Source organism: Littorina saxatilis, unplaced genomic scaffold (genome assembly GCF_037325665.1).
Source record: "Littorina saxatilis isolate snail1 unplaced genomic scaffold, US_GU_Lsax_2.0 scaffold_303, whole genome shotgun sequence".
Classification (NCBI taxonomy): domain Eukaryota; kingdom Metazoa; phylum Mollusca; class Gastropoda; order Littorinimorpha; family Littorinidae; genus Littorina; species Littorina saxatilis.
The window spans coordinates 28,908-53,971 of record NW_027128299.1 but is presented as its reverse complement, the minus strand read 5'-3'; the positions used below and the strand labels follow the sequence as shown (position 1 = coordinate 53,971).

The 25,064-nt window shown below is 40.2% G+C and overlaps 1 protein-coding gene across 1 annotated transcript; it reads left to right on the top strand.

The window, feature by feature from the left end:
* Positions 1-238: 238 nt before the first annotated feature.
* LOC138956663 (zinc finger protein with KRAB and SCAN domains 3-like) lies at positions 239-21,277 on the top strand. The gene is made up of 3 exons (XM_070327961.1): positions 239-244; positions 739-978; positions 20,789-21,277. Exons 1-3 carry the CDS (start codon positions 239-241, stop codon positions 21,275-21,277), a joined length of 735 nt encoding a protein of 244 aa, XP_070184062.1.
* Positions 21,278-25,064: the final 3,787 nt, after the last annotated feature.

The window sequence follows — 25,064 nt, the reverse complement described above, 5'->3', positions numbered from 1 at the left end:
GGTGCCTGTGTATTTATCCCCTATTGTATTGAAATACTGGAGTAACAATAGCAGTATCATTTCATCATTGGAATCTACTGTAATTTTAATTAAGTCACTACATGCACACATGTATACATGCTGTGTATGATTTCTAAATTGAATCTTTGAATTTATAGACAAGTATTTGAGGTTTTTTTGTGTTTTTAAGTATGGAAAATATTTATTTTTGTAACCGAGATTGGGAGTTGAGACAAGTATGAAGGTGTGTGGATTAATTCCAAGAAAACACCATCATGAAAATGTACATACACATCGTTCCTCCGACCTTTCTTTTTCTTTTATTAGATGCATGTCATAACTCGTATCCCGCTTTTAGTGAAAGTTGAGGCAGCACTTTCATGCGCTCATATTCTGATCAAATTGATTAACATTACGGTCAAGCATTCTTTGACTAAGCATGGATAATTTGGATGTATTTCAGCTTCGAAGACATGATTTTATATAATTCGTTATCATTTCATATATAAATGCATGTCATGGTTACGCTGAAAATGCACTGAATTATAAATAAAATATGGGACATTAGGCACCTCATTCCCATGTTCTGCAGAGACGAGCTGGACCCAGTTCAGTCTTACGTTTTAGGCTAACAAAGCAAGTTAGGACATGTATGTAGTCTATGTAGTGGTTGGTTTTTAGTTTCAGGCCGATAGATAGATGAATTATTTTTATATTGCTTTACGCGACTTGTTTCAGGTTGTTTGCGACAAAGATCTCCTCTTCCTGGATGTGTTCACGGGCCATGACAGCCGAGTCTTCCGCAACTCGGATCTCGTTGGAGTCGCAAGTAATCTGCCTCCGGAATTCCATGTGATTGGGGACTCAGCCTACCCTCTCTGCGACTACCTGCTGGTTCCATTCCGCGACAATGGCCATCTGAAACTGCCTGCAACAAAGCCCAGACAAGGACCAGAGTCGACGTGGAGCGTGCCATTGGTTTGTTGAATGAAAAATTCCGCAGACTGAAAGATCTCGACATGACTATCATCCGGGAAGTTCCAACATTCATTTTCTCAGCATGTGTTCTACACAACTTTATCATTTTAGACAATGGCGTCGACGAGGATGACATCGACTTGTCGGACAGTAACGATGAAGACGAGGAAGGAGGTCAATGTGGTGGTGATCACTGCATGTCTGCACACAAAGAAGACTGGAAATTGCAAATGTTCTTTCTTGATAACTGTTGTGTTTCAGGGAAGTGTTGAGTACAGTCCACCGTATATCATTCTACGAGGCTGTATTTCTTGTAAATAACAAGTCCTGGCAGTGTGTATTGAGTTGCATATTCGAATGCGTTGTGTAACCTTCCATTTAAATTTTAATGTGAAGAAATAACTTGGTAAAGGTTGAGTTCCTGGTGTTATCTTTCTGACTCACAAGAAACATACTTACTGCCAAATGTTCAAATATGGAACCAAGTTATTTATTTGTTCAGTTTAATGTCATTTACGTTATAAGCTGATCAGACGCACCAAAGATGCTAATTAAAGAATATGAGTTTACAGAAAGGAGGAGACAACCCAAACAAGAACAGCGAGGTCGAAAAACTGTGACCCTAAAACAAGAGTACAAACAATAATAATCAACAAAGCTAACATCATACCTGGAAAAAACCCACAACGTAGTAAATAAAACAATACTGATTGATAGGGCCTAAAAAAAATAGGTGTGGTTACGATAACCCGACCTACCCTATTTTTGGGGGCCGACCCTATAACTTTTTATTACATTTGTCAAAAAAAACCAAAAAAACCCCAAGAAAACAAGTGCAGAAAACGCAATGAAAGCCAAAGCGCTCGAGTCGTCCTGCAGACGATGCAAGGGAAATTACTAAAAAGGCCCAACAGACGCTTGCCATGACAAAAATGGTGGCATCTTCTTTGGTTGCGAGTGCTACACGCTTGGTTGCTCTGCTATTAAGAACAAAAAGTAAAAAAAAAAAAAGTGATTGCCAACTTTCCTACCCTATTTTTTTTGGCTATGTTAACTTTAACCACACCTATTTTGTTTTTGTTTTTTGTTGCCTAGTTGGTATCGCAAGACAACAAAATTATGGTTATCTTACAGTTACACACAAGCTTTAGTGATTCACGATGTTAAAAATGAATTGATAGCAATTCCTCTGAATTAAAGTTAAACGCCATTAATCCAAAGGTTCTAGTTTCAAATAGGTTAGAAAGCACTAATTGTTTAATTTAGATCAATGTCAATGATGACCAGCAAAGTCACTATCTTCTCAATTCAATATGATAAGCATCACTGCATGAAGCATACTAACTTTTGACCAGGATTGTGTTACTGATAAAATACACAATCCTATCCTTGCCACTCATTGATTATACAGTGAGACTTGTCTCCACATATTGTTGTTAATTAATTAGCTATGTGTAGCTCCAACCTAAACAAACAGAAGATTTACCTTCATTGTAAATGTTGTTCGTCTTTCTTTTTTGAAGATGGCCGCAGACACATGGTATGCTTGGATGTCTGGTCTGATTTGTGCGTAGATAGCTGATGAGCTTATCTGGGCCACGAATCCCTTCCCGCATGTGACTGTTCAGGTGCTGGGGTGCTGGCTGCTCTAGTTTTCCGGATTGTGCGCTTTTGCTCTGCAATGTGGATTGTTCTCTTTTCCACTCTCTGGGCACTAATAATTATAGCTTATGCTACGCCATTTCGGTCTGTTGCTCTCGAGATTGGAACTGAATATCAAGGGTTTTTAGAGAAGCTTTTAGTGTTATATCTTTACTTTTGCCCTCCAACATCACATTTTCCAGACAGAGTTCACCATGAAGGAGCTTTGGGATGCAGTGATCCAGCATGCGACATACATGTCCTGCCCATGCTATTTATTTAATTGATTTAAACCGGATCTACTTACAATCACTCAAATCTGTTAATCCATCCATTATTTTAATCTTCAACAAATAATTTGTGTGTGTGTGCCTCAAGAGCAGTTACTGTCCTTACATGAAATTACTGCCCTTACATCAAAATATAACAACAATGTGACACACAAAGTGTTGGATACAAATGTTGTGTTGGCTACATATTGTCTTGATTAAGAAGGGAACAGCTTAATTGCTTTCAGGGAATAAATGTCTGTAGCAAAATGGCATTTCTTGTGGAGGCTTTTAATCTTGTGATGTCTTGTTTGCGAATTTGCCTTATCATTATGTTCTATTTGTACAAGGTCATTTTTTTTGTTCAATTTCAGTTGGATGTACAACTCAAATTATGTCTGTGCGTCTCATCAGTAAGCTTTTGTCATTGTCAGAACAATACATCAAGTCTTCAAGGCTCCCGTAAGAACTCGACAAACAGTAACACAAACTCACTCACTCTGTCACACACACAGAGTTAAAACTAACGCATCATATCAACTCCATGTATAATTTTCTAAAGAAAGCAAACAGATAAAATGACTGTGTGAATGTTTGTTGTTGGTGCAGTTGTCCCCTCACTTGCACACACACACACACACACACACACACACACATACACACACACACACACTTTTAAACTGCATCAGCATAATAATCATGGCAAAGCTTGTCTACAATCATTAACCTACCCAAGAGCTTGCGTAGCAAGATAATGTATTCTTGAATTTGTCATACGACTAAGAGTTAAAGATATGGGCGTCACAAGGGTCACACTCAGACATGTTCACATCAGGGTCCGAAGTCTGTGATATTTTCCAGTGACAGAATGTCCTGCTAGCCACCAGCTCCGCACGCTTGGGCATGAATGCTCATCAAGAAGACCATTGACCATTATCTCTCATACTGGCTATGTGAAAGGTATGAAGGTCAATGACAGAAAAAACATGTACTTCCTCGCTGCAGCCCTGGGAAGCTTGTTAATCCTGTCCCACTCAATTCTCGGGATGTTCCTGTGGTAGCACAGCCTCTTGTTCAGAGTACATAATGCACTATGTCTTTGTATCACAGAGTTGTAATGTTAATTTGTAAGGACGTCCTTTCCTGGAACAAATGAAGAGTTTGATTTCAACGCTGCAGTGTTCTCTGCCCTGGATTGTAGCTTGCCCGTCAGCAGTAGATCTGAGAGTAGCCTACTGTGTTCATTTGGAAATCTACCATCAGCTTATTTGTCTTTTGCACTGTATACACAATCAGCAATAGGTGACCACTTTTTCCACTGCTGTCCTCAGTCATTATACTTTTCATCAAGACTTGTCACAATGCCGAGTGGATCTAAATTCGGAAAGTCTTCATGTGGCGATGGCATATCTGACGTACGTCGATCTTCTTTCTGAAACAAAAGGCAAAATGCGATTAGTTGTGATGACTAAAACCTACCTAGGGCGAATCTGGGGGGGGGGGGGGTTACACGGGTTACGTAACCCCCCACCCCCCCATAAAAAAGAGGTTTCAGAGGTAATTTATTGGCTCAGGATGCACCAGATAGCTCTATTTTGCTTCTTTGGATACAAAAAAATTTCCGGGGGAGCATGCCCCCGGACCCCCCTAGAGGCTTCGGCGCCGTCAACTTGTATCTTCGCAGTCATTTTGTAAACCCCCCCCCCCCTCCAAAGTGAATTGATCCGCCCTTGCCTACACAAATATAAACAGTGTTTTGATACTGAATAGTCGGGTTATACAAGGCACCTTTACCTATGCAGTATGGGAACCGTAAAATATGCGAAACATGTCAACAGGTACCGTTCTTACAATAATTTTGACGGGCAACACAGCCAACACACTATTCACAGTCCATCTTGATGAGTAACTGGGGTACTCTCTGATAGTCTCGTTTGAGTGATAACGATCAACTAACTCTCTCTAACTCTCTCTCTCTCTCTCTCTCTCTCCTCTCCATACACACACACACACACACACCACAACTGAACACAGACAACACTACACAACGCACACACTGACGAATGCACACACACACGCACACACTCTCTATAACTGCACGCACGCTCTCCGTCTCTCTCTTCAAAACACACACAAACACTGATGTACACACACACATACACATGACACGCGCGAGAGATAAGTCCAAAAAGGGAAGACGTCACGATGCATTGACGTCAAAGGTCTACTTGCCCTACTCGAAATTTATACCCGCATACACTACAGCGGCATTTGGTGGCGTTTGATGAAACATTGAATATGTAGAGAACACCCACCGCAATTAACTGAGTAAGTCCCCAAAGTTTGGTAAGTTTCTGTCCCCAACTGTAGCCACAGTTTGACAGACAAAAAATCCTTCTTTATTATGTGTTATTGGGAATAAAAATTCTCAACGACGAAAGTCATCTCAGTATATGTTCGAAAAAAATCGCTGGGATTACAAAGAAACACTGTTCTGCGCTTTAACTTGGACAAAAAGTTAATGACATCACTTACCACTTTTCAGCTTCTCCCAATTCGCTTTGTTGACATCGCAATTGAAAAAACTGTTGTCCTCAAACATGAAACCGAGTCGATAGCCGCCATGTTTTCTCGCTACGCTAGCACACGCTAGCAACGTTGGAGGCTGCTAGCGTAATCTCGCCAATACCTAGCGTCACTCGCGGCGAGAGTGCCTAAAAAACGGCACTTCTCGCCCCACTCGCCATTTCTCGCCTTGGCTAGCCTGTAAGCAACACGCGTCAGATTTTTTGGCTCACGTAATAGTCAGTCGGCTAAGGACCGTTTTGGTTACTTTTTGGCGTCACGTTAGCAAACACATTTTTCTGATAGATTTTAACACCACAACACTAAATCTAAAGTTTTGGGGCAATATTCCAAACCAACGGTGAGAAAAACGTTGGTTTGTGTGTATGTTTTCCTTCTTTGGCGTTACTATTCTTGTTTTGAGGGTTGGGTTCATAAAACGGACATAAAACTTAAACCGCTTGACAGAAATTCTATAACTGTAAATCATTCGAAAGGGAAGGCATTCATGTACACGTTTGTGCCACTTAAAATGACGTCATAATCTGTTTATTTTTGTGAACTTGACAAGAAGAGCGGGGTAGTAGTTGCGCTGAGAAGGATAGCACGCTTTTCTGTCCCTCTCTTCGTTTTAACTTTCTGAGCGTGTTTTTAATCCAAACATATCATATCTATATGTTTTTGGAATCAGGAACCAACAAGGAATAAGATGAAAGTGTTTTTAAATTGATTACGAAAATTTAATTTTGATAATAATTTTTATATTTTTAATTTTTAGAGCTTGTTCTTAATCCAAATATAACATATTTATATGTTTTTGGAATCAGCAAATGATGGAGAATATGTTGGACGTAAATTTGGATCGTTTGATAAAAAATATATATTTTTACAATTTTCAGATTTTTAATGACCAAAGTCATTGATTAATTTTTAAGCCACCAAGCTGAAATGCAATACCGAAGTCTGGGCTTTGTTGAAGATTACTTGACCCAAATTTCAACCAATTTAATTGAAAAATGAGAGTGTAACAGTGCCGCCTCAACTTTCACGAAAAGCCGGATATGACGTCATCAAATACATTTATCAAAAAAAAGAAAAAAACGTCTGGGGATATCATTTCCAGGAACTCTCATGTCAAATTTCATAAAGATCGGTCTAGTAGTTTAGTCTGAATCGCTCTACACACACACACAGACACACACACACACACGCACATACACCACGACCCTCGTCTCGATTCCCTCCTCTACGTTAAAACATTTAGTCAAAACTTGACTAAATGTAAAAAGGAGGAATAATTGCAATCTCACACACACACACACACACACACACACACTTACACACACACACACATGCACACACACACGCACGCACGCATACACACACACACACGCGCGCGCGCACGCACGCACGCGCACACACACACACACACACACACACACACACACACACACAAAGACACATACACAAACATACCGACAAAATGACAGACATACACACAGTGAGACAAACCGACACAGAAACACCCACACATGCACGCACGCACTTATGTACGCGAACAAAGACGTAGAGATGCTTATAGAGAAACACTTACGCAACCAAAAAAACACGCACACAAACACACAGACAGACAAACTTCATTCCTGGTAGAGAAATGCATTTCTTACTGTGTTGCTTTCTCTTTAAGTGCACCTACCTCGCAGAGAGAGAGAGAGAGAGAGAGAGAGAGAGAGAGAGAGAGACACACACAGACAGACAGACAGAGACACAGAGAGAAAGAGGGAGATAGACAGACTGATAGACAGACTGATAGACAGACAGAGGGAGAGACAAACATACGAACACATAGACATAGACAAACACGCAAACAAAGACACACAGACAGACTTCACTATTGTATGTGCAAGTAATTTTGTTAAACCACACGTTACGTTCACTACTGAACGTGTAACCATGTAAAACGTTACTATCTCTTTATATGTGTTTACTTGCATTGTAATCCTGGGGGGGGGGGTATAAATGTATGTAACGCGCAATACATGCCTTTTAACTTACTAGAATTGGAATTGTCATTTAAAGACTAGCATAAGAGTGTGACACGTGGTTCATTCGTTATTACCTTATTACAAAAAGAAAAAGATAACGGCACTGACGCTACCGGAAATAGAATTTATCAGTGAAATTCTACCATCAATTTAGTAATCGATGCGATGTAAAATTATCCTAAAACTGTGGTATGATCACGACATCGTTTAGCATTTAGGATCAAATGGTGCCAATGTGTCCACAATGCACTAATAACAGACAACAGTTATACGCTTTACGTACATGTAACTCTCCAACTGACATTGTCTGCCACTTGAAACAAATGACTTTCGAAGGAAAATTAACTCCTATATATAAATATTATGTATGATTTTTAATAATTACTTGCACTTTTTGAAAATAAAGCTTTTTCTACGATAAGGTGTTTACCTCCTAAATGTATAAGTCATCCGGTAGAAAAACCGGAAGTATCGTGTACTAAGCATATGTATATGTTTAAAAAGTTAATTGTGTTAATGTAGAACATCTTGCCTATGTATATGTTTAGGTTTTGAATACTTTAGGGGAAAAGCATAGCCATTATTCAGTCATCTTTAACTAACACCCCTAATCTCAGGGCCCATTTTGTTAGTGGGGGTAGGGTTTCAATCAGTCAAAAATCACTTTCATTCAATATTGTCTGCCATTTCAAATACATACACGTAATTGCACAATTTCTTGAATTTTAAGATGCTTTAACTGACTATACCAAGAAAACCTGCACTTTTTGTAGAATTAGTTTTTTTTCCATGATTTATGTTTAAAAATGTCAATTCTTACGACAAAAAATGCTAACAGTTGCCTCACCAGACGACACGTACCTACGACGTGAATCGTGTCTGCCAATTAAAATGCATATATTTTGAAATAAGGGGAATCATAACATATTTCACTGTGAAGTGTCTCACTCTAATATCTTCTGGGTTCATGGTGTATTTGGTTAAGTGAATTGCAGATAAGGTTTTTTTGAAAATGACAGCTATACATATATTTTATTAAAGCTGAAACTGGTGGAGTGAAAAACAGACCTGTTTTGAAGAAGTCGTACTAAAATCATTTATGGCCTTGAACTTCACAGTTTGCGTGTTATCTTTTAAAGAAAACCCGTTTTCATCACTAACAATGACCTAATTTACACATACATATCGGTCGGTCATAGTCGCGTTTTTATTAGAGAGGTAGTGTACAAAATGTCGTTTTGTACGTTTAAATTACATGTCCATTATTTTAGTCATATATCAATCAATAAGTAAATGCGCATACTTTTATTAAACGTTACTTTCACTTTAAGATCGCTTCTAACATTTAGTATAATTTCTGACAAATGCACGCTATGTAATAAATTGATAATATTATGGACGCCATGTGGTAAAACCGGAAGTTGAATTATTTTGCGATAGCAAAATCCTTTTACAATGATCACTTTCCTTTTATATTGAGCTGATCTTTAACGTTATGGGTAAAAATCTAACATATTGAACCAAATTATCCTTTTTCAAGCCTGTGTATGTGTAAACTCTTTTTTGCTTCGACCCGGTTCGGTTTTCGGAGTTGATTCAGAATCATCCATTATTTATCTTATATGACTGTTGTTTTCCTCGGTAAATTAACAATTGTTGATGTAAAATAATTCTAGCTGTGAGAATAAACAATTTTCAAGATGTTTTTGATTGCGGTTTCAACCGGGTGTTCAGTTAGCTATACATATCGATTGAGAAAATGGCATTTCCTGTTTTGTCGTCCGCATGTTATACAGATGTTGTTAAAAATAAAACTGTGTATACGAATTAGGCATTTTACTTGCTGTCTGATGGCAACAATCTTTAGCTTTCGTTTAAGGTATAATTTGCTTATATCCGTATGCAGTCAAGCGGTACATGACGTTTTTTTGTAACCTACCCCCTGCGTCATGGCTGCATTTTTGCAGAATATGGGTCATGTTACAAAAACGCTTCTCATTCTTAGGTGGTTGGGTTTAGCCATTTGTCGTTTACCGAACTGTGGCTGCAAATAAAACGAACTTTCCAAAAAACATAATATCTAATGTGACCACCCAAAGTAACCCTCCCACTGTAGCCAGCCAGGTGACTATAAGTGTAGCCTATGCGATGCTAACTTTTGTCTGTCTGTGCGTGCGTGCGTGCGTGCGTGCGTGTGTATGTCTGTGGTAGAAACTCTAACATTTGAAGACGTCACATTACATTGACGTCACATTATGACGTAAGAGGGTTAGACGTCACGCTAAGGAAGTACTGAAAGTCTCGGTCATTATTATTTTGAGCGCGCCGAGACTAGTTGGCAGTCGTGTCCCTAGTAGGCTACATGCAGACAGACAGATCTAGATCTAGTGTCTCGCTTTCTTGCACAGTTTCACCTATGCTCTTTCTCTGTGTGTGTGTGTGTGTGTGTGTGTGTGTGTGTGTATGTGTGTGTGTGTGTGTGTGTGTGTGTGTGTGTGTATGTGTGACGGAGTGATTGAGTTTGTGTTACTGTTTGTCGATTTCTTACGTGAGCCTTGATGGCTTCGCCTCTTGTTTTCTTTTCTTTTATCTTCTGCTCTCTGTCGGTGACTACTCTCTCTCTCTCTCTCTCTCTCTCTCTCTCTCTCTCTCTCTCTCTCTCTCTCTCTCTCTCTCTCTCTCTCTCTCTCTCTCTGAGAGGTTGGAAGAATATGCTTTGCCTAAAATCTTTATCATTTTGTAATAGAGTTCTGAGTCTGAGTCTGAATCTCTCTCTCTCTCTGTCAATAGTCTATGCATTCCTGTCTTTGTCTGTCTGTCTGTTTGTTTGTTTGTTTGTCTGTCTCTCTGTCTGTCTCTGTCTCTCACTCTCTCTCAGTATGGTTTGAAACAGTTTTGTGTGACTTAAGGTCGCGGATTAGAATCCGGCCCGGGTTGGACACCAGTCAACTGTTTATGCAGACCCAGAGACGGTACCCATGTTCCACCACCGTGTCACCACGCTCTGTCTGTCTCTCTGTCTCTCTCTCCTTCCCTCTCTCGGTCTGTCTGTCTCTCTCTCTTTGTTGTTGTTGCACTGTTATCTGGGCACAAGCGGATTTTCTTCACGCGTCGTCTACTACCGTTGATTATTTTTTTTATCTTCCCCTCTATGTCGGTGACTACTCTCTCTCTCTCTCTCTCTCTCTCTCTCTCTCTCTCTCTCTCTTTCTCTCTCTCTCTTTCTCTCTCTCTCTCTCTCTCTCTCTCTCTCTTGTATATAGTCATGTGAATAGTTTTTCTGCCTTTTTTTATCTTTTTTTTTTTTTAACTGTCATGCTTATCTTTTGTAATTGTTTTACGTTTGTATATTTATATATATATTTATGTATTTAAGATTAGAATAGTCCCTCTCTGGGCGAGGGCTGGTTGAAAAGAAGCTCGTTTATATTGCTTACTAGAGGAATACCCGGCTTCGCCGGTTTTTATCCACCAGTTTGTGCCCGGGGTCCACCTGAATATGCCCACCAAATTTGATGCAGAATATTTACGATATCACAAACAGAACTCTACAATCCACAGGTGTTGCTTTGCGAGCTATAAAGAGCTATAAATATCTCACAACTTCTAAGGCGCACAACTCTGCAGCGTCTGCTGTGAAGGGCGGCGGTAGTCTCCCTGTCACACCCGCCCCCCGTTTGAATGAACCGAACCATGGATCCTCCAAGCTTAGGTCCCTCCCAGATTCGTGGAATGGGAACAGCACGAAAATGATTCAGTGACCATGATGCCATTCATGATCATATCATGTCGAGTCCCATTCATGTTGACGACGCCGAATGTAATCGAGTGCCGAATCACCATAATCACCTTTGGAGGCGAAGTCCACTCACACAGGAATGAGACATTTAGAGCTTATCTCTAAGCCCTTTTTAGTCTGTTATGGCTTCTCAGAGGAAGGTCAGAACATACAGACTCGTTAAAATTAATATTAAAAGTCCTACGGTTTTGAGCCATTAAGGACTTGAGTGTTTGTCCGCTTTCAAAAAGAGGAAAGAAAGAAACAAAAAATAAGGAGAGGAGGGCAGGGGGTGGGGTTGAGTTGATAATGCTCTGTGGAATTTGTTAAAATGAAAAGTAGTTAAGATGTTTCTTGGTAAGAATTATAAGTCTGTATTCTATATCTTGAATAACGGGTTTGTAAAATGATTTTTTTTCATTCAAATCGAGTTAAAAAGTGGAACCTTTCAGGATCACCAATAAAACCAAATAGATGAGCAAATAAGAGGAACACGAACAATAAATCTCAAAACTTTTTACAAATAAAAGGATTAAGATGTAAGCCACGAAGGCCGTGGTAATAAAAACAATATGTACAGTTTGGCGACTAGTGGGCCTTGGGTGAGGATATGTTGTCTAGAGGCTAGTCGCTAGAATCAGGAGGGATGGCGCTGATGTAAGTAGTAAAGTTTCTATTTGTGTCCCCAGAATAAGTTTCTATTTGGGACATGAAGTGGTTATGCGCTAAGAAAACGCTGATGTGATAATCTGGGCTTAGTTATACCCACAGCCCCATGTCCGAGTCCCTGACCAGTCGGCACAGCAGCAAGCTGTGTGACCAGCCTAGAGAACTGCTACTGCGCAAATAATCCTGGGGACTCAGACCATGGAGCTGCATATGGTCATATAAGGTTTTAAAGGTAATTCTATTTGTAGCGCATGGAGCGAAAATGTGTTGAAATGAATAGGGTTCTCCACAATGGCAGGACTTGTTAAAGATATGGAAGCGGCAGCCGCCGGCACGGAGGCGTCTGAAGATAGTGAGGAGGTTTGTTGGGAGATCGGGGTGTAGATCGTTCATATCAATGGGTTGATAGGACAGAGATGTTACGTACTGACTTCGAATGAGTTTACGGATTTTACTGTAGAACTCGGTTACTGAGTAGCCGATGTTAGTGTTAGCTGGGCTAGATTCTGCCGCTTCTTTGGCAGCGACATCCGCCAGTTCATTTCCCCGGACCCCTACGTGAGAGGGGACCCAGAGAAATGATACGGATGTGCCGGATGAGATTAACTGGTGACATATAAAGAGGATTTCTCTTTGTAGCTCTGCCCGATTTGATGTGTTTCGATGCAGAGCTTGTAATGAAGAGCGCGAGTCAGAGCAGAAAACTACCGCACGCGGTGTGACTGGGAGGTCATTTATAAAAGTGCATGCCATGAGCAAGGCAAATAGCTCGGCTGTGAATATGGAGATGTCTTTTTATTAAAAGTATATTTCCTTGAGATTTTGAGATCTGGGATCACAAAGGTGCAGCCAACGCTGCCGTCTGCAAATTTGGATCCGTCAGTAAAGACTTTTAAATGCTCCGAGAATTTGTAGTTTAGGGTTTCTTTTGTAACAGTAGCTAGGTACATACAGACTCAGAAAAGCAGCCATACCACATCACAAACAGAACTCTACAGTCCACAGGTGTTTTCTACAGACACACACAAACACACACACACACACACACACAGAAGCCGTATATATATATATATATATATATATATATATATATATATATATATATATATATATATATATATATATATATATATATATATATATATAAATATATAGAGATAGATGACAGTGTATTTTTCGCGTGGCTATAAATTGATTCGACCTTTGCACTTTTACAGTGAGGACAAATTACGGGTCCAAGGAAAGCGTTCTGGACACTGCGGTGACCTTCTAAAAATAGTAACAGAACGCCTGGAATATCCGAAGATGCCTCTAATACCGTACTGCACCATACGAAGGAAGGGAGGTAAACGCTGAAAACACGGAGAAGATAAGGAAGAGTTATGGTACTTGATCCCGAAAAAAAAACCAAAATCGGTTTGCGCTGCGCGCTGAGAGCACGTATTGAAATATCTCATCGACCAGATTTTGTTTCGGGTGTATCTGAATATGGACACCAAATTTGAAGCAGATCCATCGAGAACTTTGGCCGTGCATGGCGATCAAACACACACACACACACACACACACACACACACACACACACACACACAGACACAACTGTATATATATATATAGACTAGAATGAATACCCGCTTCGCCGGGTAGCCGGCTTCGCCGGGAAGAAGTACTTAGAGCCGTACGCCGGCTTCGCCGGGTCCGAACAATGGACCCGCCAAGCTTAGGTCCCTCCCAGATTCGTGGAATGGGAACAGCACGAAAATGATTCAGTGGCCATAATGCCATTCCTGACCATATCGAGTCCCATCCTTGTCGACGAATGTAACCGTGTTAATCACCTTTGGAGGCGAACTCCACTCAAACAGGATTGAGCAATTTATAGCTTATCTGTAAGCCCTTTTGAACTGTTATGGCTTTTCAAAGGAAGGCCAGTACATACAAATACACAAAAGCCGCCAGACCACATCACAAACAGAACTGAACAATCCCCAGGTGTTGCTCACATAGAGAGAGACACACACACACACACACACACACACACACACACACACACACAAACACAGAGAAGCCGTATCTATAGAGAGATAGATGACAGTGTATTTTTCGCGTGGCTATAAATTGATTCGACCTTTGCACTTTTACAGTGAGGATAATTTACGGGTCCAATTTACGTTCTGGACACTGCGGTGACCTTCTAAAAATAGTAACAGAACGCCGGGAATATCCGAAGACGCCCCACTCATACTATAGTGCACCATACGAAGGAAGGGAGGTAAACGCTGAAAACCTGGAGAAGATGAGAAGATAAGGAAGAGTTACTTATAATGGTGAAATGAACACAAAAACCAAAATCGGTTCAGCGCTGCGCGCTGAGAGCACGTGTTGAAATATCTCATCGATGATATTGTGTCCGGGGTGTAGCTGAATACGGTGTCCAAATTTGAAAAAGATCCACCGAGAACTTTGGCTTTGGTGTGTCGGTATGGGGGCCCGGGTAGCTGAGGTGGAACCAAAATAGCTGAGGTGGAATCAAAATCGGTTCAGCGCTGCGCGCTGAGAGCACGTGTTGAAATATCGACCAGGTTGTGTCCTGTCCCGGGTCTACCTGAATATGCCCACCAAATTTGAAGCAGATCCATCGAGAACTTTGGCCGTGCATCGCGCACAACCACACACACACACACACACACACACACACACACACACACAGACACACAGATACACAGACACACAGACACTAGTCGTATATATATATAGATGCCACAACCCTCGTAAAATAAAATTTGATTTGATTTGATTTGATCTCTCTCTCTCTCTCTCTCTCTCTCTCTCTCTCTCTCTCTCTCTCTCTCTCTCTCTCTCTCTCTCAGTATGGTTTAAAACAGTTATGCGCGACTTAAGGCTGGAGTATACTATGGAGGTCCAATTTCAAAGAGATTAGGTAGTTTTAAAAGTTACTTTTTCTGTTAGTTCAATGTTTGCTTTATCAGGAAAATACAAAATATAAAGGGCTTAAAGCCATATGTACTCGATGACTATACACGCTAATTGCTTTACCAACAGCTGGAGACATGCTAAATTAAGTTCCCTGCAAAATATTGTGGTCTAGGACCCCTTCAATGTTGAGATATGTTAATTTTCATTTTGATCTGGATCGTCCTATTTATAGATTTGCCAACAGAGGTAGCGTTGACGCAAGGGAAATAACTCCGCGTCTTTGTTTACATCCAAAGTTTTTGAGACTCTAAAACAAGCTGTAATGCATGTATATGGTCCGCGCATGGCGACATATCGTCATTACATGGTCTTATGGTGCGTTTGACATCGATCATGGGCAAACTACACTTTGTAAACACGGGAGCGCGTACATATGCCTTTAACGCGCAACATTTTAAGATAACGACTGAAGTTTAAGCATAGGTATCAGATTTTTTCACGCAAACACTACTGAATAAGTTGCAATATTGTATTGTGAAAATGTAAACAAAATAACAATCAGATGATCACAAACTGAAGAAGAGAAATAGGGAAGCAAAATAGAACATTAAACATAGTGATTTTACTTGTGAATTCGGAAAAAAATCCTTTTGTATCCATTTTGAAGCTCAATTTGAAGCATGGAACACCAACAAACATTGATTAAAAGTGTTAAAGTGATTACAGTGTTCAGAAATAGTGTTAGATACCAAGTTGAGTTATCCCTCTTTACCAATTTAAAAAAAAATACACCTCTTAACGCGCAAAATTTTGAACTGTGATGCTTTTACTACCCCCACCCCCTTCCCATTTTTCAGAAAAGAGTGCATATTATCTTCCAAATAGAAAAGCAGGGTAGTCAGATGATCAAAAACTTAAGAAGAGAAAGAGGGAAGCAAAATAGAACATCCAACCTTGATCCAACATAATGATTTAATTTGTGAATTATGAGAAAACCATTTGTTTACCCAATTTTTAAGCTTAATTTGAAACTTGGAACACAGACAAACATAAATTAAAAGTGTTAAAGTGATTACAGTGTTCAGAAATAGTGTTAGATACCAAGTTGAGTTATCCCTCTTTACCACTGTTAAAAGAAATACACCTCTTGTCGCGCAAAATCTTGAACTGTGATACTTTTACTTCCCCCACCCCCTACCCATTTTTTTTAGAAAAGAGTGCATATTATCTACCAAATAGAAAAGCAGGGTAGTCAGATGATCAAAAACTTAAAGAAGAGAAATAGGGAAGCAAAATAGAACATCCAACATTGTGATTTAACTGGTGAATTCTGAAGAAAAAAAAACTTTTTTACTCGTTTTATTAGCTGAATTTAAAGCTTGGAAGACAGAGAACATTTTTTTTAAAGTGCTGAAGTGGTTACAGTGTTCAGAAATAGTGTTTGATACCAAGTTGAGTTATCCCTCTTCATCACAATTAAAAGAAACACACCTCTTGTCGCGCAAAATCTTGAACTGTGATCCTTTTACTACCCCCACCCCCCACCCATTTTTTAGAAAAGAGTGCATATTATCTTCCAAATAAAAAAGCAAGGTAGTCAGATGATCAAAAACTTCAGAACAGAAAGAGGGAAGCAAAAAAGAACATCCAACAGAGTGATTTAACTGGTGAATTCAGAAAAAACACAAATTGTTTACTCATTTTATAAGCTGAATTTAAAGGCACAGTAAGCCTCCCGTAAACCATCACAGATACGGTCAGGCTTTTACACACAGTACAAACACCCTTTCATTTAAACACTCACCGATTGAGAACATCCTAGGTGCCCTCCGTAAAGAGCGAACAATGTTCAAAGAATTTATTTTTGCGTGGTTTATCTTACCCCTGAGCCATCGTGAACCCGTGTGATCCAGTTTCCCTTTTTCACAATGTAGTCGTCAGTTAGTTATTTGAATGCGACTCGATGTGAGCTTATTTACAATAGCACGTTTTTATGCACGAAACAAACGGCTGTGGTTCACAAGAACTCTAGTGATGGCTTTTGACTGTTGAGAGGAACGGCGATATGCATAAACCGTCGTCTGCTACGACCCTTGCGTGACCCTGCTTCCGGGCTTTTCTTTTTTCAAACTTTCACAACTTCGAATTGTACTGATCTTGTCTTGATGAAAAAAGAATTCTTTTATGATTAAAGAATGTTTGTGTAACAAGCTGTCAATTTATCATTCAGATTTTAAAAGTTAGGTCTAGCGCAAAAACGCACCACGGTCCAAAAACATTTTGATAATCATCGATTCACGGCTATCGCCAGTTTACATCGATAGAATGAGACCCGAAGGGAAGTAACTCATGTTTGACCTGAGTTCAGGATGGGTCCAAAAAGTGTTCAAGACAATCTGCAAAATTAATTCTTTAAAAATTGCTCGCTCTTTACGTAGGGCACCTAGGATGTTCCCGTTTGGTGAGCGTTCAAATGGAAGGGTGTTTGTACTGTGTGTAAAAGCCTGACAGTATCTGTGATGGTTTACGGGAGGCTTACTGTCCGGGCGTGATTTCCAGTATCATAACAGCCGTCCAGCACCAAAACGAGGCACCATTGTTGTAGAAGACCAAGTCCACGAAAATAAATTCTTTGAAAATTTCTCACGCTCGACAGAAAGCAGCCAGGATGTTCCCGTTCGGTGAGCGTTCAAATGGAAGTATGCTTGTACTGTATGTAGACGCTCGGGGAGCTCTATGATGGTTTACGGGAGGCTTACTGTGCCTTTAAAGCTTGGAAGACAGACAAAAATTAAAAGTGCTTAGGTAGTTACAGTGTTCAAAAATAGTGTTAGATACCAAGTTAAGTTATCCCTCTTCATCTCAGTTAAAAGAAACACACCTCTTGTCGCGTAAAAGTTTATACTGTGATGCTTTTACTACCCCCACCCCCTACCCATTTTTCAGAAAAGTGCACATATTATCTTCCAAATTGATAGAAAAGCAAGGTAATCAAATGATCAAAAACTTAAGAAGATAAATAGGGAAGCAAAATAGAATATCCAAAATAGTTATTTAACTGTTGATTTCAGAAAAAAACCCACTTTTTTTAATCCTTTTTGAAGCTGAATTAGAAGTTTGGAAGACAGAAAAAAAGTGCTAAAGTGGTTACAGTGTTCAGAAATAGTGTTAGATACCAAGTTGAGTTTTCGCTCTTTATCACAGTTAAAAGAAACACACCTCTTGTCGTGCAAAATCTTGAACTGTGATCCTTTTACTACCCCCGCCCTCTACCCATTTGAACAGAAAAGAGTGCATATTCTCTTCCAATTAGAAACATAGGTAAAAGCAACTGGACATTTTTAAAGTACATCTTTTCTGTCAGTTCAAGGATTGCTTAGCCCATTAAAAACAAACAGACTAGGATTTAACGCACCCATTTTTGAGAAAAAGTTAACATGATAATTGATATATCAGACTTTTTTTATGCAATTACTACTGAAGATTCCAGACCAGGTAACACAATCATTTTATATCCTTTGTCACATTTTTTGTAATAAATATATATATAGCGAGTCTTGTCTCTTTGTGTCATTTAGTTATTTTCAAGAACTCTATCCTCAGTCCTGGCAACAAAACAAAAACAAAAAAACTACCTACCTACCATATTTTTTTTTTAGCCATGTTAATAGAAACAGACAATTTATTTGTTTTGGCTTAAAGATCTTGACACATTTGTTTTAATAGAGAAATAACAAGTACAGCCATTAGTTGTGTCACTCGAATTTCTTTGTCAGGCTGAAACTTAGCTGTTGCGTTGGTGTCTGCTGTGTGTATCTGGGTCCAAAGCAACTTTCACATTCTCATCTACACACTCGATCACCGTGCGTTACACAAGTATACAATTTCACCCACAGAGGCGTTCGGGGATGGGGGTCTCGCACTCCGGCGAATCACACCACAAAATACAAAGTATAACGTACACAGATTTTACTATTGAACCAAAAAGCAAATTAAATCATGAATAAATCAATCAAGCAAAACTTCCACACAATGACACACTCACTCTCGGTTCACACTGCGCTCTGGACGTGCACACTTGGCAGCACGAATACCGTTCCGACGCCGTTTGTCTTCCTGCAAGTCCAGCACAGGCACACAATTGTCCAAGAATCACAATAATCCTCGTGAATGTCACAGCAGGCATAGTAAGGTTACGTAGAAAATTCCAAAAGGGTGCGTTGATGGTGGTAATCCGGTGTACACACACACACACACACACACACACACACACACACACACACACACACACACACACACACACTCCGGTTTGGTAAGTTACCTGATAAATAATGTAGCCTGTGGATTTAACGGGGAGACTGATCAGACAGGAAGAGCAATGCTTTCACATTTCCGATGTTCAGCGATAAACTTGTTTTCTTCGAGAGTTCGATCTTCGTGCGATTCTGCCGCGTTGTCACCAAGAACGTTAAACAAGTCGCGAAAGGCGAAAATACAACATTTAGTCAAGCTGTCGAACTCACAGAATGAAACTGAACGCACTGCAATTTTTCAGCAAGACCGTATACTCGTAGCATCGTAAGTCCACCGCTCGTGGCAAAGGCAGTAAACTTGACAAGAAGAGCGGGGTAGTAGTTGCGCTGAGAAGGATAGCACGCTTTGTGAACACGCCAGCCAAGGACGACTGCCAAAGGAATAGGCTTACGTCAACATGCCAATATCAAAGTAGTCACCCCCATACTTTCACCATTCTGAACAACCATTCTTACAACCAGAAGTCCAAACACATGATTTGCGGTTCAGTCCACGTAGAGTGAAATAATATTCAAATAGAACCTTTCAAAGAAAAGCAAGGGGCGGGGATGTAGCTCAGTTGGTAGCGCGCTGGATTTGTATTCAGTTGGCCGCTGTCAGCGACGGTGAGTTCGATCCCAGGTTCGGCGGAAATTTATTTCACAGAGTCAACTTTGTGTGCAGACTCTCTTCGGTGTCCGAACTCCCCCCCCGTGTACACTACATTGGGTGTGCACGTTAAAGATCCCACGATTGACAAAAGGGTCTTTCCTGGCAAAATTGCTTAGGCACAGTTAATAATTGTCTACCTATACCCGTGTGGCTTGGAATAATAGGCCGTGAAAGGTAAATATGCGGCGAGATGGCTGCAATCTACTGGCCTTATATAAAATTCCATCTCACACGGCATCATTGCAGAGCGCCTAGAACCACACCGTATAGAGTAGGCTAGGGCAAAATCGGTCAAGATTCACTTCCGGGAGCACGCACGGGCAGACGCTTGGTAAGTTTTTTCCTGTTTTCTCAAAGTAAACCCCGTTTTACACCCTGTGCTGTACCCGAGCGTTTGTAGACAGGTGTCAGGTAACGTCTGCTATAATTTTATGATGGCTGATGCTGTATTTGTGGCAAAAACTTGCAATAAAATCGTCAGTCGGGAGCTAAAGTCCGGATGCGGACCAGATTTGGATGGCTACGGTCAAGATTGTTTACTTTTTAGGACCATTTTCGTCTGTTTTCTCGTTATATTTTGCACTCTGGCATATCCACGCATTAAACCCAACGCTCTTCTCACTTTTTGCATCAATAGAAAATCTATGTCCGCTTTAGATCTCCGTACTTGGGCATCAGCATTCACTTTATTCATTGAAGGCTAAAGTCCATCTCATTTCAGCTCAGAACAGCTAAAGGGCTGAAGTCCAGAACAAAAAGATAAAGAAGTCTTTGTGTTTGATTTATGCGTGCTATAAGCCCAGTTTGATTGGTGTGCAATGTATGACATACTCTTGAGAAAACACAGCAATGTTTTTGCATTGTAGGGGATGGGATTCAGCCCTTTCATTTGTCTGGATAGTTCAAATGTTTAACATTGTGCGAGGTTTTGCTTTTTGCAGATGGCTGATTTATCAGTACTTACTTTAGACAGCTTCCTCGACTGTTCCGAGGAAGTTGTGCCAGGAACGGTCGAGGAAGCTGTCAGTGTGCCGGCGGAGACTGACCAGACTGACCAGGAGCCGGGAGAACCGAAACATACATCCACCCCACACAAGGCGCATTTGTGTGGGGGCTGTGGGCGTCAGTACAAAACTGCCAGCAACCTCCACAAGCACGCCAAGATGGCACATGGGTCTGGGGATGGGCCAACGTTTGAATGTGAACAGTGTGGAAAAGGCTACATGGAACGTGTGTACTTCGAGGCGCACTCCAACAGGCACAAGAAAATTGCACCCCATACATGCCCAACACCAACATGTGGCAAAGCATTCAAGAACATGGTGTGCTTGAAACGACACATGAAAGTCTGTGGTGTCAAGGAACCACCATCATTCCAGTGCACGGATTGTGCTAAAACCTTCCGACATTCTGTGTTTCCAAGCAGTTGACTGACGGTACAATGAAATTTACCTTTGATTCTGATGACAGGCATCTCCCAGAGTCAGCCGAACCTTCAACAACTTGACCTAGTCCTTTCGGGCCAGCCATGAATCGAAGTAGCTTCCCACCAAAAAGCTTGTAAGCTGTTTGCAAAAACGTTTTGGTCTGACTTGCGAATCTCATTCCACATGTTTTCTTTGTAGAATAGAAAGTGGCAACGTCTAGAAAGAGAAGGAGTGCAATGTTGTCAAGTGGTAGTGTGCCGTCAGCAATTATTTCATGTAGGGATATCCAAGCCGACAGAAGACCCTGGTCTTTCAAGCGAGCTGCAGCTTTTAGCCACAACTGTACAAAGTCGTCCTCTTCTTTTTTTGGGGGGGGGGCCTTCTTCTTTTTTTGGGGGGCCTTCGGGACTCGCTGCGCATGCTTCATATTTGAAACTTTTGCTAATTAGCAAATGTTTCCCTGTTTTTTCATCAATGGTCAATTGACGAAATTTGGGCTGTTTATCTGAATGATTTGACTCCAGGTGTTCTTTGACGACTCTGATTGAGTCAAATTTGCCCTCGCAGTAGTAGCATCTGATGTCCATCAGCTGGAACAAGGAACAACACATTCTTAAAATAGTTATACCCATGCTATAGTGAAAGCAATGTTTTGGCATTTCAACATCAAGCCAAGAGTTCAAAGGGTGAAATTCAAACTGAAGACCCCCATCAGCACATTGAGGTATACAGAAATGCGCTTTATAAATGCTATTAATTCTTCTTCTTTTTCTTCTTCTTCTTCTTCTTATTATTATGATTATATTAGTAGTAGTAGTAGTAGTAGTAGTAGTAGTAGTAGTAGTAGTAGTAGTAGTAGTAGTAGTAGTAGTAGTAGTAGTAGTAGTAGTAGTACTACAATGCAAAGACATTGTTGTGTTTTCTCAAGAGTATGTCATACATTGCACATCAATCAAACTGGGCTTATAGCATGCATAAATCAAACACAAAGACGTCTTTCTCTTTTTGTTCTGGACTTTAGCCCTTTAGCTGTTCTGGGCTGAAATGAGATGGACTTTAGCCTTCAATACATAGTGCAATGAATAAAGTGAATGCTGATGCCCAAGTACGGAGATCTAAAGCAGACATAGATTTTCTATTGATGCAAAAAGCGAGAAGAGTGTTGGGTTTAATGCGTGAATATGCCAGAGTGCAAAATATAACGAGAAAACAGACGAAAATGGTCCTAAAAAGTAAACAATCTTGACCGTAGCCATCCAAATCTGGTCCGCATCCGGACTTTAGCTCCCGACTGACGGTTTCATTGCAAGTTTTTGCCACAAATACAGCATCAGCCATCATAAAATTATAGCAGACGTTACCTGACATCTGTCTACAAACGCTCGGGTGCAGCACAGGGTGTAAAACGGGGTTTACTTTGAGAAAACAGGAAAAAACTTACCAAGCGTCTGCCCGTGCGTGCTCCCGGAAGTGAATCTTGACCGATTTTGCCCTAGCCTACTCTATACGGTGTGAGAACTGTACCCACGGAATATGCGCGATATAAGCCTCATATTGATTGATTAATTGATTGAAGTTAAATTCAAATAGTGAATAATAAACAAAAGTTATGACGTAAAACAGGAAAAACGAATGATGCAACATTGTCAGGGCCAAAACTGGGATCCCAATCGATCGCAGCCACTGGTCCTGGGATTCTTTTTGTTTAAAGTGATAGACTGGATTTATATTGGTCGATTTCGATGCACGCACGCAATCACTCAGTCATTCGCCCAGTACTAAAAAGATGTATTTTCTAACACAGTGTTTTAAAAGATAAACAAGAAATTTATTACGTTCAGACAAACAAACAGGACGTCACTACACATTCACCACCGTTACCTTCCACAAATATAGAATACAAAAAAGACGATCTGAAACACAAGAAAACAAAACGTATAGTTTGGAAAAAACAATAGCCTAATACTAAAACCAAAACGCAATACAGTTGACTTTTCCCCTATCTAGCTGGGGTTTCCTATTGATGCTCAGATGATGAGATCAAAACCCAGGAAGAAGACTTTCACCCTTCCTCAAAAATAGCCCCAAATATGGTTCTTGATTCACATTGAGCACAGGGAAACAATTTGCCCTCAAAAATAATATGACAATTCCCAAAAATCCAAAACTCAAAACAAAATTTTGACCCCAACCTAAGATGACGCCATCATCTAATTAGGCCGACCAAAGTTCAAAAATGTCTTGTAAATAGTCACATCTTCAAAAAAGAAATAAAATAATGACATCGAAGTTCAGTGCTCAAAAAGTACGAAGTAGCTATTCTGTCTTCCGGAGAGAGGTCTAGAACTCTTTATGATCCAACTGGCTGGTTCGGATCACTATACGGACTGTTGTCAAACACTTAAAAGTCTTTAGAGTCCATTGCCAACTGGGTATGTTTTACTTAACGGTCTGTAGTTCATTCACGTCAAGTCCAGAACATCTGAGCCATGGTTGGTGGCGCAAACCCCATCTGGCGACGCCCCCGTAATCGTGTAGTTGGCCCACGTCTCGCTCAGAGTTGGCCCACGTCTAGCTCTGGGTTGGCCCACCGTCCCTCAACATCAGTTTGGCAACAGCACTGCAGGTGCCTAAACATATGTTATACCGAAACCCCATACAGTAATACAAATTCCGCTTAACATAAAGTTCCGTAAACATCACATTCACCAATGAAAACATAATGCCCTAACCCTAAGTTTACAACAGTTCAAAAGCCTGGAAGTTCCTTAAAATTTATATGAAAATTTTGCCAAAGACCAAACAATCCAATTCTTATGAAATATTTACAAGTTTCCCAGTTGCACAACAAAAATTAGCCAAAATTTGGTACAACCATTCAAATATGTCACACGTAACCTCATTGGAAATAATAAACCAAAACAAGTTCACAATAAATCAAATTTCCAACATTTGATTTTAATTTCACCATCTGAGCACATGTTTCTTACTGAAGGTCATTTCCTTCTTGGTCTGACTTCCTAGTCAGCCATATTTGAATATTGTTACCTCCATGTTTCACCCTCTAAACCTTGCTAACCTTGCTGGCGCGCTCACAAAACGTTCTTCGTTGTATCTCCGCTACACAAAAAATTGCCTTTTCTGTACCTCTTTTCGTTTTAACTTTCTGAGCGTGTTTTTAATCCAAACATATCATATCTATATGTTTTTGGATTGAGGAACCGACAAGGAATAAGATGAAAGTGTTTTGAAATAGATTTCGAAATTTAATTTTGATCATAATTTTTATATTTTTAATTTTCAGAGCTTGTTTTTAATCCGAATATAACATATTTATATGTTTTTGGAATCAGGAAATGATGAAGAATAGGATGAACGTAAATTTGCATCGTTTTATAATTTATTTATTTTTTACAATTCCAGATTTTTAATGACCAAAGTCATTCATTAATTTTTAAGCCACCAAGCTGAAATGCAATACCGAAGTCTGGCCTTTGTCGAAGATTGCTTGGCCAACATTTCAATCAATTTGATTGAAAAATGAGGGTGTGACAGTGCCGCCTCAACTTTTACAAAAAGCCGGATATGACGTCAACAAAGACAGTTATCGAAAAAAAGAAAAAATCGTCCGGGGATATCATACCCAGGAACTTTCATGTAAAATTTCATAAAGATCGGTCCAGTAGTTTAGTCTGAATCGCTCTACACACACACACGCACAGACAGACAGACACACACAGACACACACACACACGCACAGACACACACCACAACCCTCGTCTCAATTCCC